The following is an 18335-nucleotide window of genomic DNA, read 5'->3' on the forward strand; positions in this document are numbered from 1 at the left end:
CGTCTACAGGAAGCCCCTGGAATGGACTTCTGGAGTGTAAGGTGAGCTGAACTTCAAAAACGGAAGAGACTGACAATAAAACGATTCCCCCCTAATTTCTTCTGCTGTACCATCCTCCCTATTGTTGAAGATGTGCAACCAATGGAACCATCTGGTGACCGCTATCATAAAATGTTTGAAACTCACATGCAATAAAATGGAAAAACAAAGCAAAACAAAAAAACAAGAACAGCCCAAGGGTCATCATCAAGTTTTCTGTTTTATTTAAGATTTTAGTTTTAATTCTGAAGAAAGAGGTACATTTTCTTGGTTTTAGTTTTAGCGTCAGGTTATAACCAGGTTTCTGTTTTCTTTTCTCCTGTCTTTTCAATACTGCACACATGTCCAAAACTACAGGGTTAAGTAAAAGCTGCAGGCAGGGAGGTTGGAGATTTGCTCCTGTGGTGATCAGATGGCCCCAGAGCAGTGCTATCTCAGTGCCCTAGTCAGGTGAATTCAAGGTCAAAGAAAAAAAGATTCCGACAGATGAGAAAGACTGAAGAAATCATTTATATTTCAGCTCTTACGTTATACATAGGTATTAAATCTGTGAATACTCTTTTTCTTTAAAACATTTGAATTTAAATATAAAGCCCCAAATTTTTTTCTCCTTAAAAAAAATCATTTCTCCCCTCCTTATAAACTCTTAGCAACTGTCCAGTTACTACTACAGATCAATTTGTCTTTCCATCAACTTCCAATAAATTCTTTTGCTTAACAACACAATCAAGTCCATTCCATCAATTTTCCAAAAGAATTCAAAATAAAATAAAATTTTAAAAAGCATTTTCCCTGCAATAGTGATAAGCTGAATACAAGATGGCTGCCAGGACCACGCTTTCCATCATGCGTTTAGCAATCTCATTTCTATTAACCCGGTTTTCAAACTTCTGCGGTTGACAGTGCATTTACTTGACCTTTTCTATAGATTAATCGTCATTTTCTGCTAAGCAGATTATGTCATTATTATGCGAAACAGACAAACAGTAATTTTCTAAGTATCGAGACTGCCCTTTGATTTTTTTTTTTCTTCCGTAGAAAGGCATTTTTAGGAAACATTCAACAGTGTCATTCAAATGCTGGATCAACAGAAACTTTTACAATTAAAACAAAAGATGGTCATGACCCTGTGATCGCATTGCGTCTGGGGATAGGGAGAAAAAAAATTGATCGGGAACTGGATTCTTCAGAACTTAAGAGATGAGAAGGGAGCTGTGGGTGAGCCGAGGGAGAAAACAGGGTGGGACAAATCCTGCATTTTCTAACGGTGTCTCCTCTTTCCCTAGTGGCGGTCCAGTGTTGAACTCTGTAGTAAATCTGTGGGGGTTTTGCTAGGGGGTCTGAAGGCTGTCTGAAAGCCTGGGGGTGGGGAGTGGAAGCTGGAAGGATTTGAAGGAGGGTAGGGGTTCCAACTGGCTCTGTGCAGGGGGATCTGTGTGCTGAAGGGGGCGCTGTGGTGGGCTTGTGACGGAGCGGCGCTGGGGCCGTCCATCTCTGTGAGGGCCTGAAGGGATTTTAGCCAGTGTGGAGGATTGTCGTCTTGAAGAGAGTCTAAACTGTTTCCTGAAGAGGCTGGAATACCTAAGGAGAGAAAAGAAAACAAGAGGGAAAATGGTGAGTCTGCGCAGAAAGAATACGAAATTCGTCAAACAACAACAAAAAATGTTTAAGGTGATTAGTTCCATTCCTACCCCCCCCCCCCAAAAAAGGAAAAAATTACAATTTTTAACTCCTTCCAAGTAAATCTTTTAAAGCTTACATTCCTTTTATCCTCCACCCACAACGACCATGATCTATTGTCAGAGAAACCCGTGCCTCCTCTTCCACTACACACTGTCCCCCACCGTTAGAGGCAGAGCTGCAGAAACGAGTCCCCCAAATTGCATGACGTTATTTCCCAATTGTGCTTCTCCTCTATTCGGAATCCGTAAAGAAGATAGCCTTATAATAAAGAGCTTTATTTTTAAAAAGTGGAGTATGTTCCTTTAAGAGGGTAAGTCAGATCCTTATTGTACTCGGAGGCCTAAAACACACACACATGCTGCAGACGTTAGCACCTACTTACACCCAAGGAAGCCACCTAGGCGCCAAGCGCGTGTTACACAACTGGGCCAACAGAGTGAGCGAGAGAGACGGCCCCTGAGAACGAGACAAGCCGCCAGCGTGTGGCTTCGCGGAAAGCAGCTTCTGGTGAAGGGACTTGTTTTAGCTTAGTCTGTGCGAAAAGCCAAACCGATGGCAGTCAGTGGAGCTGAAGGAGCGAGAAAGTTACCTGTGATGATGGCTGGGTCTGTCCAGCTGCCCGGGCTGTCCCAACTCAGGCTGTCGGCGGTGGCAGTGGTGGGCGGTGGTGCGCTGTGGTTGGCGCTGGAGGGGGAGGAGGAATTGGGCAGTCCACCAAAGTTGATGTTAATGTTGGGTAGAAGTGCCCTGAGCCCGTCCTGCCATTCCTTCATATTTAAACTCTCTACAGAACTGCTGTTTTCTGGGAGATTTACCAACAAAAAATGAAAGATAAAAAAAAAATAAAAAGCTGACGTTAGAAACAGATGTGGTTCTTTAGTGGTTAAGCGGGAGAAGAATTATTCTTTCTCTATGGAGCATTTCAAATGGGTTGACCTAACCACTATGGAAAGCAGTCTGGTGATTCCTCAAAAAATTAAGAATAGAGTTTCAATATGACCCAGTAACCCCTCTCCTGGGTATATACCCGAAAAACTCAAAAACATGTATTCACAAAGATATATGCACCCCTATGTTCATGGCAGCATTATTCATCGTGGCCAAGACATAGAAATAACCAAAGTGCCCTGCAATACGGGACTGGATAAAGAAGATGTAGTACATATGCGCAATGGAATACTACTCAGCCATAAGAAAGGATGTAATACTGCCATTTGCAACAACATGGACGGACTTTGAGAATATTATTCTAAAAGAAATAAGTCCATGAGAAAAAGCTAAGAACCGTATGATTTCACTCATATGTGGGATATAAAACTGAAACTCATGAACAGTAGCGTGGTGGTTGCTAGAGGAAAGGGGGTGGAATGAGAAGGGGGTCCTTAATATATGGTGGCAGGAGAAGATTTGACTTAGGTGGTGGGCACACAGTGCAATATATAGATCTTGCAACATAGAAACCCATGCCTAAAACCTATATGATCATGTTGACCAATGCCACCCAAATAAATTTAATATAAAATAAAATAAAATAAAATAAAATAAAATAGGTTGTCCTAGCAAGATAAACTTGGTTAGGATTTTGCTCGTGAGCTCACAGCCCCTAAAACACGTTAGGAAAAACTTGCCCACGGATCAGGAGAGGGAGCTTTCTGTCCTTGCAGCAGCGTCCCCATTCTGCGCTTGTAAATCAATAATCCAGTTTAAAGTCTTTGTGCGCCATAGCACAATTTAGTTCCAGCTATGCTCTGAAGTTTGTTAGCGAGGCTTTAGCCAGCTGAGCTGATCTATTCTATTAAAAAAAGGAAGCCTGCAAAGTTCAATATATGAGCTTATTTCTGAGCCCGTTAAAAGGAATAAAAATAATTTTATGACAAATAAACATAAGGCAATAGAAAAAGTAATTAAGTTCTTCCTGATTATAAAACTGGTAATGCGTCTCAGAGGAGAAAGGCAGTAATGATTAGGCTTTTGAATTTGAGAGTGTTTTTCCATTAGTCACAAAGACCAAAGAGGCAGGGGCTAAGCTACCTTTCCGATGGAGTAATTTTCAGCACAGTCTGCCTACCCCGCTCCAAGAGTTCTACCAATCATTTAAAACACCAGTCCTGAAGTTCTATAATTTTCACAGAATCAAGCATGTTAAGACACTGTCAATGTAAAAGGCTTTTTAGAAATTGTACCCAATGATCTACCACCATCCAGAATCCACACAGTATAGCTAACTGGTTGGGGGGAAAGGGTAAACTATTGCTTAGAATAACTGTTTGAAAATAGGAGTGTAGGTCAAACTACCATCTGGGGGTTTTGATAAGAGCCTAGAAAATTATTTCTGGTCCTATAGAATTGATTAGCAACTCTCATGGATGATGATGATGATGATGATGATGACGATGATGTAACAGGCTCAGTCTATGCTATTTGGTGAATTCGGAATTTTGTTTTGCACCAATCACTGATCTATGCCAAATATCATGTTTTAGCAAGTGAATACTTTAATCTTATTTTAAAAAGACAAAAACCTATAACCAAACCCAACAAAAGTTATCTCTGAATTTACTAAGGTGAAGAAAAGGCAATCTACACCATGTAGACATGTCAATAGAAGGGAAAATAAATTCTTTCAACCTACAGCCATTTCACAATCAATGCAATTTCCTAAAGCTCACCCTTCTATTTACATCCTACTACACATTTTCATTGTGTTTATAACTTATAAGGCACTCTCATAGTCAGTCATTTCATTTGGTCCTCTTGTTGTGAAGTAGGCAGAGCAGGAGGAATACTTTTCATTTAATGGGTAAAGGAATAGACTTCAGAATAATTTGCCCAAGGTTACAAGAGGCCTTGAATCCAGACTGTACCTGAGTTGTGTTTTAAATAACACCAACTCTCTCTCTTGTATAGACCATTAATTGACTTTTTAATGGGTCAACTATTTAAGGGTAAAACCCAGGGGCCTATGAAACCCATGATTTAAAGGAAGCAAAAAGAAATACAGCAGCTTTATAATATGTCCATTAGCCATGATAAACAGGATAGAGCAATATTTTGGCTGAAAGAACCAACTGGACTTCGCAGGAGGTTGGGGGAAATTCTACTCAACAACGCAGTCATCAATATGACCTAAGCTCTCACTGCATGAGACACTAACAAGATCACACTGATAAGGTCCTAGAATACCCTCAATTACAGGAAGGCTTGGTGGCTATGGTATATTCAACCTCTAAAGCAGTCATATCATCACACTGAGTAAGTTAAGAGTTTCAATGATCCAGAAACTGAACTTTAGAAAACTAGGAAAACCTCCTAGAAGGGAAATAAATCCCCCTGGTAAAGAAAGATGATGTATAACTCTGTGGGAAATTTTTGAAGAAGGTGAGTGGTCTTGACTAGGTAGGCAGAGTCAGTAAGAAGCTACGCAAGATGATTTGAGCCTTTCTCTTCCACTAAGTAGGGAAAAAAGTAAGTATCCATAACGCCCCAAGATGTATTTGCTCCTTACTTTTGCTTTACATTTAGTGAGAACTGGAACCAAGGATATGAAACCTTTCATTTTGCATTAACAGAATAACACTGCATTTATATAAACTTTATTTGAATATTATTAGTATTACAATGAAGTCAAAAGGCATTTGTTAGGGGATATTTGGGAACTGTAAATTTCTCCTAAATTTTATTGTGAACTTAAAACTGCTCTAAAATTTCAAGTCTATTTTTAAAAAAGATCATTGTTTCTCTGCTGTTAATAAAATCAAGCAGGAGTATGTCAGTCAAAAAAAATTCACATATGGCACATGATATAGGAACAGTGAGAAACTTAGATCCTCTCAGGTGAACTATGATTATAAGACTTTGGAAAATAAATTAGCTAGTCTATCACTTGTACAATCTTGCCAAAAAATGACAGTCACATGCCCTAAACTGCTTGGGAGCCTACAGCATGAGTGCGTGGTTTACAGAGAAGCTGCAAGTGTCACGGGAAAGTGACTGTCATGTTCAGCTCTTGGAATAGGACCGCTGTTCCAAGTACTTTAGAAGAAGAAAAAGAATTTTCTTCACTGTTTTCTCCACTATTGCTGTGCCAAGTCTTGGCACAAAGAAAGGGCGAGAGAAAGGAAATCAACTAACTCTTAACACCATCAAAATAGCTCCTCTCGGTCCAGTGCACTTGAAATCACCTCCTTTACCTGCTCCCTGCCTCTGACCTAAGTTCATTTTAGCTTCTAGGACTTCAGTTAATTCCATTCCTTAAAACACAAACATCAGGATTTATCAACCATAGCACTACTGACATTTTGGACTATATAATTAACTCTTTGTTGCAGGGGCTGTTCCAGGCATTGTAGGATGTTTAGCAGCATTCCTGGTCTCTACCCACTAGATGCCAGTAGCACACAGGCACACGCACACACCCCCACATCCACACTCGTGCTTTGACAACACCAAATGTCTCCACAGATTGCCAATGACTCCTGGGGGGCAAAATCGTTACTGGTTGAGAACTGCTGACACAAAGAAAGATTCCTTTGTTTCTGGGGCTCTAAGTAATCCCACTCGAATACAATTTCTCTTTCAAACAGTACCAGGACTTTGAGCACTAGACTCAACTTGATGCGACTTCGTCTCCCATTATTTGTATAGGACTTCACACTGAGGTGCAATTCAATATGTACAGGTCAGTGGGTCTAATGGAGAGACTCTGGGCTGAAAACTGCAGAGGTATTGCATAAGGCCGCTCCACACGAATTATTAATATCACTTTGGGCATGTAAGTCATTCTGTTAATGTCTGAGGACCCTACTGCACAAGCAGAAATAACATCTGCCTTACTCTCTCAGAAAGGTAAAGAGAAGGGAAAGTAATGTGAAGCCCATTTATTATCTGATCAATGTCTAACAATTTTTTCTCTAGTGCTCAATACTGAACAGATAGTAAATTTTCCAAAAAGCCAAGGCACAACAGTCTCCTCCCTGAAAGGGATGACACCCAGCACACCACGGAAGTACTGTGTAGTCAGTCTATGTAATAAGGCTTCTCGTCACCAGAGTATTGCAAAGACAAATAAGATATGAGAAAGCACTTGAAACTTTCCACAAGAAAGACTAGACAAGACCAAGCAACTAGATGAAAATCAAGTTACTAAGCATACTTTATATTAAAACGAGTGATTTCATTTTTAAAGTAATTAGTAGTAGTATAATACATTAGGGAAGGACTGCATATTTTAAAAGGACTGCTAATATGTTTAAATGTTTTGTGATGTCAAAAACTAATTTTAATTTATCATTTTCAAATATGTACAACAACACACTGGTTTTGGTTCTAAATCATGTGAGGGCACGAGAGCGGGTCCAGTTGTTTGTAGTTTTATTTTTCTGCATAGAGCTTAAAGTACTTTCAAGATGCTACATACCACTCTCTCACATGTAAGTGTGTAAGAAGTGTCAGTGTACTTTCAGTTTACTCGGCTTAGCACACCTTTTATTAAAGAAAAAACTATGGTAAGTCTATAACAAATTGTCACACACCAAGATGACAAATCTAGTTTTTAGCAACAACAAAACTTATTATAACATGAATAAGTTAAGACTGCCAAGATAAAGCAACTATTTTCTAAAAGTGCGCAAGGACAAAGCACTTAAATCATGAATCCTTTTCTCATGGAGCTTAACATCTTGACAGTGAGACAATGCAAATACCAGACAAGTTCAACAATTACAGTCTGAAAAAGCATCTGAGAAAATGTCTAGGGCTGTACATTTTTAATGAATATTATTAAAACTTTAGTAAAAAGAGAGGCCACTTAGGCACTTGCATGAGAATGTGCTGGTGGGTGAAGAACAGTAGCCATCATTCATTCATGGAGTTGTTTAGTTACTACATATACCCCTACGCCTGAAAAACCCGTAAGTTGAAACTACCTTTGGTATTTTTATTCAACACTGGACTAGTTCAACTACTTACTAGGAGGCATGGTGGTTGCATTTTCAGAAGGATCCAGGACACAGCCTGTGTCAGCCACTGTGCCCTTCTCTAACACACCCCCTCACCTCTTCCTGCTATATACTATTTCCTATCAATTTTGGGTTAGAGACATCTTCACCAGTAAATGATTTTAAGAAAGCATAAGCTACTTTTTCAAACTTCAACAACGTATCTCTAGCAACTCAAATATAAACAAATTACGCTTGTCCTATATGTCAAACTAAACTTTATAGAGCACACAAAACCTCTATCGGAGAACTTAAAAGTCTTTATGACACAGACATGTTGTACACAAAAAATTAGTTCAATTTAACTAAAATTTGCAGGGGAAGTGAATGCTATGTGAATGAATTCTTTAAAACAGGCTTATAAAATCAGATTATGAAAAAAATGTTATTCTACTTAACATTTCTCCACTCAAATTTCTAGGATTATGTTGCAAGTGCATATAATCTAGGATTATAAAGCAAGTAGACTACTAGTGCAGAGCAAATTTGCTTAAGAGTTTAACAGATCTGAAAATAGTGATTATTATACTAAGTGAAAAATTCTTAGAACTCAAATTAAAGTAAGTTCTGAGAACGGAAGAACTGAACAAAGTAATAAAAAGAACAGTAAAATTTATTCTCACTAGAAGGAAGCAGAAAAGATATAAACAAGAAAAAAGAGACTGTACGGATCAGCTACATATGATCTGTACTTTACTGTCTCTACTTTCTGCCCTTTTCCTCGTCTAAAATGCTTTCCCAATCTCTTCAACGAATTTTTACTCAATCTTCCAAAAGTCTAAGTCTTTTCTCTTCCACTCAGATCCTGAACCACACTCATTTGGCAGCTAACTGTGCTGTGACAGCTATAGTATGGTTTACGCGGACATGGAACTCATCTCTTCTCCCTCGCAACTGAAAGCTCTGCGAGGAGACATTCTGTACATTCTTCAGCATGTCACTCAGCATCTCAGAAACTGACATGCTTCAAGACATCTGCTAAATCTGCTGAAGCAAAGGTCCAACTTGAGGAGCTGGAAAATCACTTTGCCCAAAAAGCCTGTTTAACTCACATCTCTATAATGCTACAAATCAAATGGGGGTGTCTCCAAAGAGATGCAAATCTTTTTGAAAGCAGCAATCAGTTAAATTTTAGGAACCAAAAAGCTTCTCTGCATGTAAACCGAAGGAAAATAGCTAATAAGTATGTTTTCCAATATGCTTGAGATGTCAAAACACAAGCAATACAATTAAAAATCTAACACACCAAGATTATTTAAATGTGTGTGTGTGTTTTTTTTTAAAAAGGTACCTTTTAAATATATACATATTTTTTATTGATTTCAGACAGGAAGGGAAAGGGAAAGAGACACAGAAACATCAATGATGACAGAATCATTTATCAGCTGCTTCTAGCACACCCCACACTGGGGATCGAGCCTGCAATCGGGCATGTGCCCTGACCAGGAATCAAATCGTGACCTCCTGAGTCATAGGTCGATGCTCAACCACTGAGCCACACCAGCTGGGCTAAAAAATATATTCTAATATTATGTATACAGGATAGTAAGTAAATCTACAAACTACATTCTATCATTTTCCTACTCTAGACACTGTTCATTGACTCACCATGCACTTAATGAACTGGATTATTTTAGTACCCACAATCCCATAAGCCAAGTATCAGCTTCATTTTACAAATGAGGAGACCAAGTGGCTCTGGTAGTTTAAAGAATTTGCCCTAAGTTATACAGTTTAAAAGCGTCAAAGTCAGTAACTAAACCCAGTCTGACTCCAAAGCTTTTCTTCTCTCTCCCACTCCCTTCCTCTCTGAAGTTACAATAAACATATATATTAATATTCATCTACATCTAGAAGTTACAAGTTGGAAGTTCTCACCACCAAGCACATTACCAACCAGTCCTTGTGCTGGCAGGACTCCCAGAGGAGGGGAGGACAGACATGTTTAACTAACTACACTACGTGATGATAAATGCTATTCCGGTATGAAGGGGCATAAAGAAAAGGTGAACAATTCTGCCACCTTACATGCAGGATAAATGGTGACTGCAGAGGCTCAGAGGAAGGGAAGCTGAAATGGATGAGGGAAAGGTGATTCCACACAGAACAGAGGGCAGCAGAAGATGCTAATCACAAAATATAATAGGAACATTTCAAAATATAAGTAGATGTGTTTTGCACATTGTGTACTTTTCTAGAATGTTCCTACAGGGATCCAGAGTTCTGTTTGGGGGGAGAATCAGATCAACTACTGGGAACCAGGAAAACATCTAGATGTTTGCTTATGAAGGATCTAAGGAAGCAGAATCTTTTAAAAAAAAAAAAAAAAAGGGAGAGGGGAGACTTATGAAAAATATCCCTATATAAAGCTATATAAAGAATGAGGAAAAGGGAAATTTAAAAAAATTTTTAAAAATATTTTTGATTGATTTCAGAGAGGAAGTGAGAGGAACACAGAGATAGAAATATCAATGATGAGAGGGAATCACCGATGGGCTGCCTCCTGCATGCCCCACACTGGGGATTAAGCCTGCAAACCGGGCATGTGCCCTGACTGGGAATTGAACCACGACCTCCTGGTTCATAGGTCAACACTCAACCACTGAACCACGCTGGCCGAGAGTAAACTTAAAATTTAATGAAAAGATAAATACATTCTTAGAAGCATTATAATGTGGATAAGATGGAACCTGAACCAGACAGAATATACAAGCAACAGAGCTCAAGGATGGGAACGTATACAATCTGAAGGTGGAGGCATGGAGTGCATTTGAGTGAGCACAAAACTGAGCACTGCCTATAAGCACAGCCTGGTGAGCACATCCAGGATGACCGGGAGCTCACTGTCCAGGAGCGGGTACACAGGTCACCAGGATATGACTTCACCAAATCAAATTACAAAACTGCAGACACACAAAGGGTGCCAACCACCCAACATCTCTGAGATCTAAATGTGCTAGAATAAAACCTGGTAAAATTGACTTCCTAATCACCTCATTTTCCCAAAGTGAAAACAAGGAGGGAAACTTTTATTCTGGGCTTGTGACCAATGAAGAACTGGTTGCCTATTGTAAACAGAAGCCCTAAAAGTATATGAGATAATTTTAGGATTTACAGAAGCAAAGACTGAATAACTAGACTTGAGTTCTTGGATGGCAGGCATGCTGGCTACTTTTGAAATTGCCACAGTGAATTGCAATCACCTGTTAAGTTAGGGAAGAGGGGAGGGGGGTTAGGAGGAGGAAGGGAGGGAGAAAGAAACATCACTCGGTTGCTTCCCAAAGTGCCCGGACCGGGATCGAAACCACAACCTTTTGGTGCGTGGGACAATGCTCCAATCAACCAAGCCACCCAGCCAGGGCAACATAGTTTTTTCAGCTAGAGTAGACTGTGAGCTCCTCCAGGAAAGGGGCCTTGGTTTAATTCTCTTTGATTTAATTCTCTTTGTATATAGTGAACAGTTCCTGAGCAGAACCTAAAAAGGTACTTATGTTTCCTAAATAAATAGCCCTAAACATTTGCTTCTAGTTGTGTTTTTTTTTTTTTTTTTTTTTAAGACAACAGCTTTCCAAAAATGGTAAAAAAGAAAAAAGAAAAAAAGAAATGTGCCAGGGTGGTCCCACAGTTATAGAGAGCAGTGCTTCAGAGCACAGAAAGTGCTAAAATATGACAGTCTGACTATGCAATAATTAATTCTAGTAAAGAAAACTAGCTGGGGAGAAACATAAAGCAAGCAGTTTTTGAACAGGGAGAATCTCATGGGATGAGATTTGAAAAGCTTAGAAAAGATGGATGGAGGTATATAACCTACCTGTATAAGAGTATCATAATCCTTGAGGATTAAAATCAGAATCCATAATGACTGAAGCTTGTGGAAAATGCTGAAGGCAAGAAAAAGCTAAATTTGAGTAGCAGAAAATTAGAGAAAGTCGACACTCAGCCTGATATCACAATGGTAAGCCCCGAGAGAAGACCCAGCTATTTGGTTCCATCTTCATTTTGCTTCCCTCCATCTTCTTTATAAAAGAGCACACAATCCTCAAACCAGAAAGGACTGATTAAGCAATGTACAGAAGAGAACTGTCAGTAGAGATGCAAAATACTAAAAAACAAAAACAAACCTCAATTGAAATGAGTTTAAACTCTCTAGGTGCAAAGTGAATTCTACCCCAAGGTATTAATTAATCCTCAGATGTGACCACAAAACCATTGTTGAGAAGTGCCAGAAAAGGAGGGAATGGCAGACTCCAGAAGCTGCATGCTTGTAATTAGTTCTTGGGGAATTCTGAAGCAGATTAGGAGCTGGATGATTTCTTTAGAAATTAATAATGAAATAATAGGTTTAAGCAAGCACTGCTCTATGGCTTGTATTTGGAGGCATTTTCCATGGGAAATATGTAGCATTCTGGCTAGAATCTCAGTTCCCTTCTAACGGAAATACACAGGAAGTTAAACTTTAATTTTGAAATGGAATAAGTAGTCACGGAGACAGGTTCTATTGACAATAGTTTCCCATTGGAAATGCCCTCCTTCTATATCCCAGGGTCCATTTCCTCTCCTCTTCTGTTGCATGTCCAAACCCAAAGGCTTTGCAGCAAGCTCCATTCCCATCCCACTGACACGTAAATTCCATAAAGCAAAGAACAGAGTGATCAATGAGAGCCAAAATGCAATTCCATGAAGAACCAATCTTATCAAAGTAATTTATTCTTTGGGTAGATTTCCTAGGATGTCACAAATATATCTTGAATTCAACAGTTTTTGGTAAGTTTTGTGATGGTAACCTTTGGGATAAGATGGTAAAGTATAGCATGGATAACAGTGTTTAAATGGATTTGCACACAATATCAGCCTAAAAGTTTCTGAACTACTGCTTGACTCCATGCTTTTAATTATCATTAGTATCATTTATAATCACATAGTTCTTTCACAAGACAAATTTGTAAGATGATGATATACAAACAGGATACACCCTTAACTACACCAAACCCAAACACATAAAAATTAAGGTATACATTCAGATTTTTTAAAATGCATTAGGAAAGCACAGGATGGAAGAATCCAAGTAGTCATGTGTATGAAAAAAGGTCTAGCCTGTAAGACCTTAATAGGCTTATAATATTTAATACAACTGGGTAATGGAACTTTTAAAAAGGTAATGTTAAGACCATATAAATAGATGTACAATGTCTAAATTGGCAGTTGTTAGACATTGGGCAAATCACAGATGATAAACACCAGGGGCCTCCATTTCTCACTTACAAAATGGGGATAATACCTACCCCACAAAATATTTTTATAGAAGAACTCTGTAAATTGAAAGGAATATATAAGTTAGTAATAATGATCTTACTTAAAAAGTAGATCTACTTATTATCTGATCTCATTTGGATTACTGAAATGTGAGCTTGATATTTTATGAAAAGTATTCATTATCAAGTGAAAACGTGTGTAGAGAAATGAACTTCAGAGAGAACTAGAAACATGTTAAGTATCTAATGGTTGAAAGAGCTAAGAATGTTTCATCTACATCTAGAAGTTACAAGTTGGAACTGTTTTCACATATTTAACCAGAAGTATAAATGGGGAAAAAGACTGTTTTAATCAAGAGAAAAAAATTATTTAACAATTACAAGTTACCCTAAAGAACTGCCTGTTATTAAGAAGTATAGATTGGTACTTACAAAATAGACCTGGGGATGTAAAGTACAACATAGGGAATATAATCAATAATATTGTGCCTTAGCTGGTTTGGCTCAATGGACAGAGGATTGGTCTGCGGACTGAAGGGGCCTAGGTTCGATTCTGATCAAGGGTGCATGCCCAGGCTGTGGGCTCAATCCCCAGTAGGGGGCGTGCAGGAGGCAGCCGATCAATGATTCTCTCTCATCATTGATGTTTCTCTCTCCCACTCCCTTCCTCTCTGAAATCAATAAACATATATATTAATAATAATAATATTGTAATAACTGTGTATGGTGCCAGATGGGTACTGGAATATCGGGAGAAATACTTTGTAATGTATGGTTATCTAATCATTATGCTATACACCTGAAAGTGATACAAAATAATATAGAATGTAAATTGTAATTAAGGAAAAAAAAAGACTAGCCCTACTTAGGAAAGTATTAAGCTCCCAAAACAGCTCATTACTACCCATAAAGAGTTCTGAAAGAAAAGGTATTTTATAGAGACTTTCTGAATTGTGGGTATATGTCTAAGGGGAAGATGTATATATATTTATTTATCTGTACACATGTGTATACAGATAGATACACGGAGTATGGGAAAAGTAGTTTTGCAGTTGTATGTGAAAGCATTTATTCTTGTATTACTTTTTCCATATAAACATACACACACACATATATATACAGAGAGAGAGTTTGTGAATATACCGAGAGTTTGTGAATATCATAAATGAGAAACTGAGGCTAAGAAAACTGTTAGTAGGTAAATTTTTTTTTTAAAGTTTGTGCAGGGTGAGTGTTGGGCTGGTCTTGGGGAAATAGGGAAAGATCAAGAGTTTTCTTGAGGTTTCCAGAGTTCAAAGTTAATGAAGACAGAATAAAACGATCATGGAGTAGTGAGGGGAATCCTCACACTGAATGCCACAGTATAGTTATAACTCATGTCCAAATGAATCTGATTATGTTTCCAAAAGTCCAGATGTAACACAAAGCAGATCCAGGCCTCCAGAAGCAATCATACACTAACATCACTCTCTCAACCATTAGTGTTCATTCCATGGACATTTGCTGAATGTCTACTCCATCATATTCTCTGGAGCCTGATGCCATTATATTATACAGCAGTATCATGCTCTTCTTTGTTTTCATATTTCTTTTTTTTTAAAAAAATATATATTATTGATTTTTTTTACAGAGAGGAAGGGAGAGGGATAGAGAGTTAGAAACATCGATGAGAGAGAAACATCAATCAGCTGCCTCCTGCACACTCCCCACTGGGGATGTGCCCGCAACCAAGGTGACCGAAATCGAACCCGGGACCCTTGAGTCCACAGGCCGATGCTCTATCCACTGAGCCAAACCGGTTAGGGCTGTTTTCATATTTCTTTAGTGGATCATTGAAAGTTGGCCATTTTGAACAAGTCAGTGATAGCTTTTGATTATTTAGCGCCAATAAAATATTTTTATGGGGGTGAGTTCCTCTTTAGGCTTGCATTCAGACTAAAGAATTTTTCTTCCTATGCAGCAAATCCTCTGTGGTTATGTGTCTAGTGAAATTCCCAAGATTTCTGATGTTCACAATTTCCCAAATTTTCTCAGTTATTAGAAACACCAAACCCAGTTTTTTATTTCATTTGACCACACAGCTCACTTTTATTTCAACAGTGAAGATCAGTCAGTCTTATCTTTTTCTGAAAGATAGCTCCTATCAAAGTCAAAAAATCCCCCTGAAAGAAAACTAAAATTATCCATGCTCTAAAACATGATTTTAATTGACAAATTCTTCATAATCCAGCTATGAGCTTCATTTTTATAAAGTATCTTTTGGGCATTAAAACAATTAATTTGCTTTATTTCTTCATTTCAGAAAAAAATTATTTCAGGAAATGAAGTAACTTCCTCATTATTTTATACTAAACCAAATGAAACAGATATGGGTATAGTCATGGTGAGGGACATTTCCAACTTAACAGACCAACCATGTATCTTTAAGAGTTCTTTTTCACTGTACTATTTACCCAAACCAAGAGCTAGTTGTTAGTTTTGAGACTGTTTTGTGTAGATTTAACTTTCAAAACAAGCATTTATGATTTGACATTTAACTATTTTATCTATGTATAATTTTTTTAAAAAGACTATTTTATTTTTTCTCCTCCTTACAATTTATTCACATACTAGGCAAAATAAAAACTTTTTGCTTCCAATTTTCAAATGATGTATTGATTTTAAAAGAATTTTTATTAATAAGAATTCGTTCTTTCAAGACTCTGATGAACTCAAAGACTTATATGTTCACCACCAGTCTACCAGGAGCCTCAGTTTAAAAATCATTTACATTTATTTAAGTGTTCATTCTTAGCTGTGATTTATTACAGTTGAATTTGAAAAAGATTTTTAACAGAATCAATTATCAGTGTTGAATCTTACTGTGCAGGAGGAAAAGACGGAAGGTCAGATGAATATATTCTCAAATATAAATTAGGAACTACAGCCCTGGCCGGTTTGGCTCACTGGAGAGAGCATCGGCCTGCGGACTGAAGGGTCCCAGGTTTGATTCTAGTCAAGAGCATGTACCTTGATTGCAGGCACATCCCCAGTAGGGGGTGTGCAGGAGGCAGCTGATCAATGCTTCTCTCTCATCGATGTTTCTAACTCTCTATCCCTCTCCCTTCCTCTCTGTAAAAAATCAATAAAATATATTTTTTAAAAAATTAGGAACTACAATTCTTAGTGCACTATATGCCAGAGCTTAGTACTGAACTAGAACTAACATTTTTGTGAAAAAAAATTACATTAGAAAAATTACACATATTTGTAAAACATGGAATTTTAGTCATATTGCTAGAAGTATTAAGTGATTTTTCAAAGAGCTAGAATAACTTAGGTGAGGAAAGTGAATGATAGTTTTACAGTATCAAAAATCTATCAATTTGACATTTAACAGTACATGGTTCTTACTCAATCTACTCTAAAACCCAGCCTATGCTTTCTGTTGTTGTTTTGATTTTTTTAAAAAAGGGAGAGAAAATAATAAGATCATATAAAATAAAAGCCAGTCTGGAAATAGTTAAAAGGTAGTAGACTGGTTACTGGGAAGATAACTGATCATAGAGACTAAGCCACCTGATAGGCACAGAGTTTTCTCCTTTGAAAAGGGAAATTTGGGCCTGTCAGGGAATCATACAGGTGGTGTACCTTAAGGTCTAGGTGAGCCCGGCTGGGTGGCTAAGATGGAGTGATAGCCCATACACCAAAAAGGTTGCGGGTCTGATTCCTAGTCAGGGCACAAAGGGTTGTGGGGTTTGATCTCTGGTTGGAGAGCATACATGAGGCAACTAATCAATGTTTCTCTCTCTCTCCCTTCCTCTCTCTCTAAAAATTCAATAAAAATATCCTTGGGTGAGGATTAAAAAAAATCTATGAAAAAGATCTAGTCAAGACCACTCTTCTTAATTGTGGTAAGTTACATGGAGAAAGAAACCATTTCTTCTTTGTTCAAAGGGGAAAAATATAACTGGATAGAGAGGTAAGCACACAGAATGGACTCAGGATGGTCAACAATCAAAACCTGAAAGCATGTTATAAAACAAAGGATGCATAGCTGTGTGTATTTATTTAGAGATTGTATAAGATCTTTGCTTATTTTGATAACAGGCTTCATTCAAGTCACTTACCATTTAAAATACAGGTGAGGTCTTGGGAGTTTACACCTAGCAACATTGACTACACTAAAATTCAAGCAAGATATGTTTAGGGAAGACTACCATTAGTCAATAGTGAATGTCAACAGTTTAGGAGTAAAAAGAAACATAACTGGTACCAAATCTTACCCTAAATGGGAGTGAGGGGATAGGGCATATAACAGTAATCCACTATCATATAATAAAAACATAAGTGGAATAAAATATGTAGCCCAACACTTAGCTTAAAGCCAATAAGAAACTTTCCTACTTAGTTGAAGTCATAACCCAGGACCTCCTTTACCTTTAGCTGGATACTCAATTTGTAGATGTAACAAAGAAAATAAACAGCTTCAGGGTGTCAGTCTTCTTGCAAATGTCAACATGTAAAATGACAATGTTTAAAAACATCCCAGTAATGTTCCAGGTCACTAAGTTCTGCTCGTCGACACATGACTTCAGTATGCAAGACTGTTGGCAGAGCGTAAATACTAGTCCAGTCCTTGGGATAAGATCTCGCCATATTAGGTAACAGCACTAGGCTATACAAGTTGATGGCAGTCGGCTTTCTTGCACTTCTTCTTGGACATGGTGATGATATTATCATTAAAATCCTTGTGGAGCTTTCCTTTTGTTTCATTATGCTGAAAATGACTTTCTTGATTTAAAAAAAATCAGCAGATATGCTATCATTCTACATGGTGTAGCATATAGAAGCTCTTCAAATATGAATCTGAGATCACACCTTTAGTGTGGGTACAGTACGTCTTGGTGCCATTAATACAAGCTTTTTTATTAGGTCATGCATTTTAGTCTTTAAACACTCTTTGGCACTGTAGAAAAATACTGGGTAAATTTAATTCCATCCATTTTTCTCCTTTAGCTCTGACATTGGTAATTATTTTAAGTCTACATTAAGAGTACTGCAAGTTTACATTTGCCACCCACTAAAGTCACTCCAAAATCACTGGGCCTCATTTCACACAAGGCTGTTTTGACAACTTACAGGATCTGTGATAATAGTTGCCAACAGATGGGACACTTTGAAAGCCTACAATTCACTATTTGCACTGATATTCACAGTTGAAAGCCCTTGACCTGCAAGAACTACTATAATAATCCAACTGTAAGACACAACAAAGTTTAGAGAAAGGATATGTTCTGTTGGAAGTATTTTTTCTCCTTGAGTTACACATATGAAAGCAAATTCAGATGGTTAAGGCTAAAAGAACTTTACATTGTTATTATAA

General features: G+C 37.9%; 1 protein-coding gene across 8 annotated transcripts in view; it reads right to left on the reverse strand.

The window, feature by feature from the left end:
* Positions 1-240: 240 nt before the first annotated feature.
* The window catches only part of CNOT4 (CCR4-NOT transcription complex subunit 4), a 160973-nt gene continuing 142878 nt past the window's right edge, over positions 241-18335 (reverse strand). For 5 of the 8 annotated variants that reach the window (XM_059711875.1, XM_059711874.1, XM_059711872.1 and 2 more), the window contains 2 exons: positions 2312-2524; positions 241-1620 (listed from right to left, as the gene is read on the reverse strand). In XM_059711875.1, coding sequence (XP_059567858.1) covers positions 1322-1620; positions 2312-2524 — 512 coding nt within the window. In that variant the 3' untranslated portion in view covers positions 241-1321. The remainder of the gene's footprint in view (positions 1621-2311; positions 2525-18335) is intronic. The other 3 variants (XM_059711876.1, XM_059711878.1, XM_059711877.1) reach the window with 1 other exon arrangement.

This window comes from Myotis daubentonii, chromosome 10 (assembly GCF_963259705.1).
Source record: "Myotis daubentonii chromosome 10, mMyoDau2.1, whole genome shotgun sequence".
NCBI lineage: Eukaryota > Metazoa > Chordata > Mammalia > Chiroptera > Vespertilionidae > Myotis > Myotis daubentonii.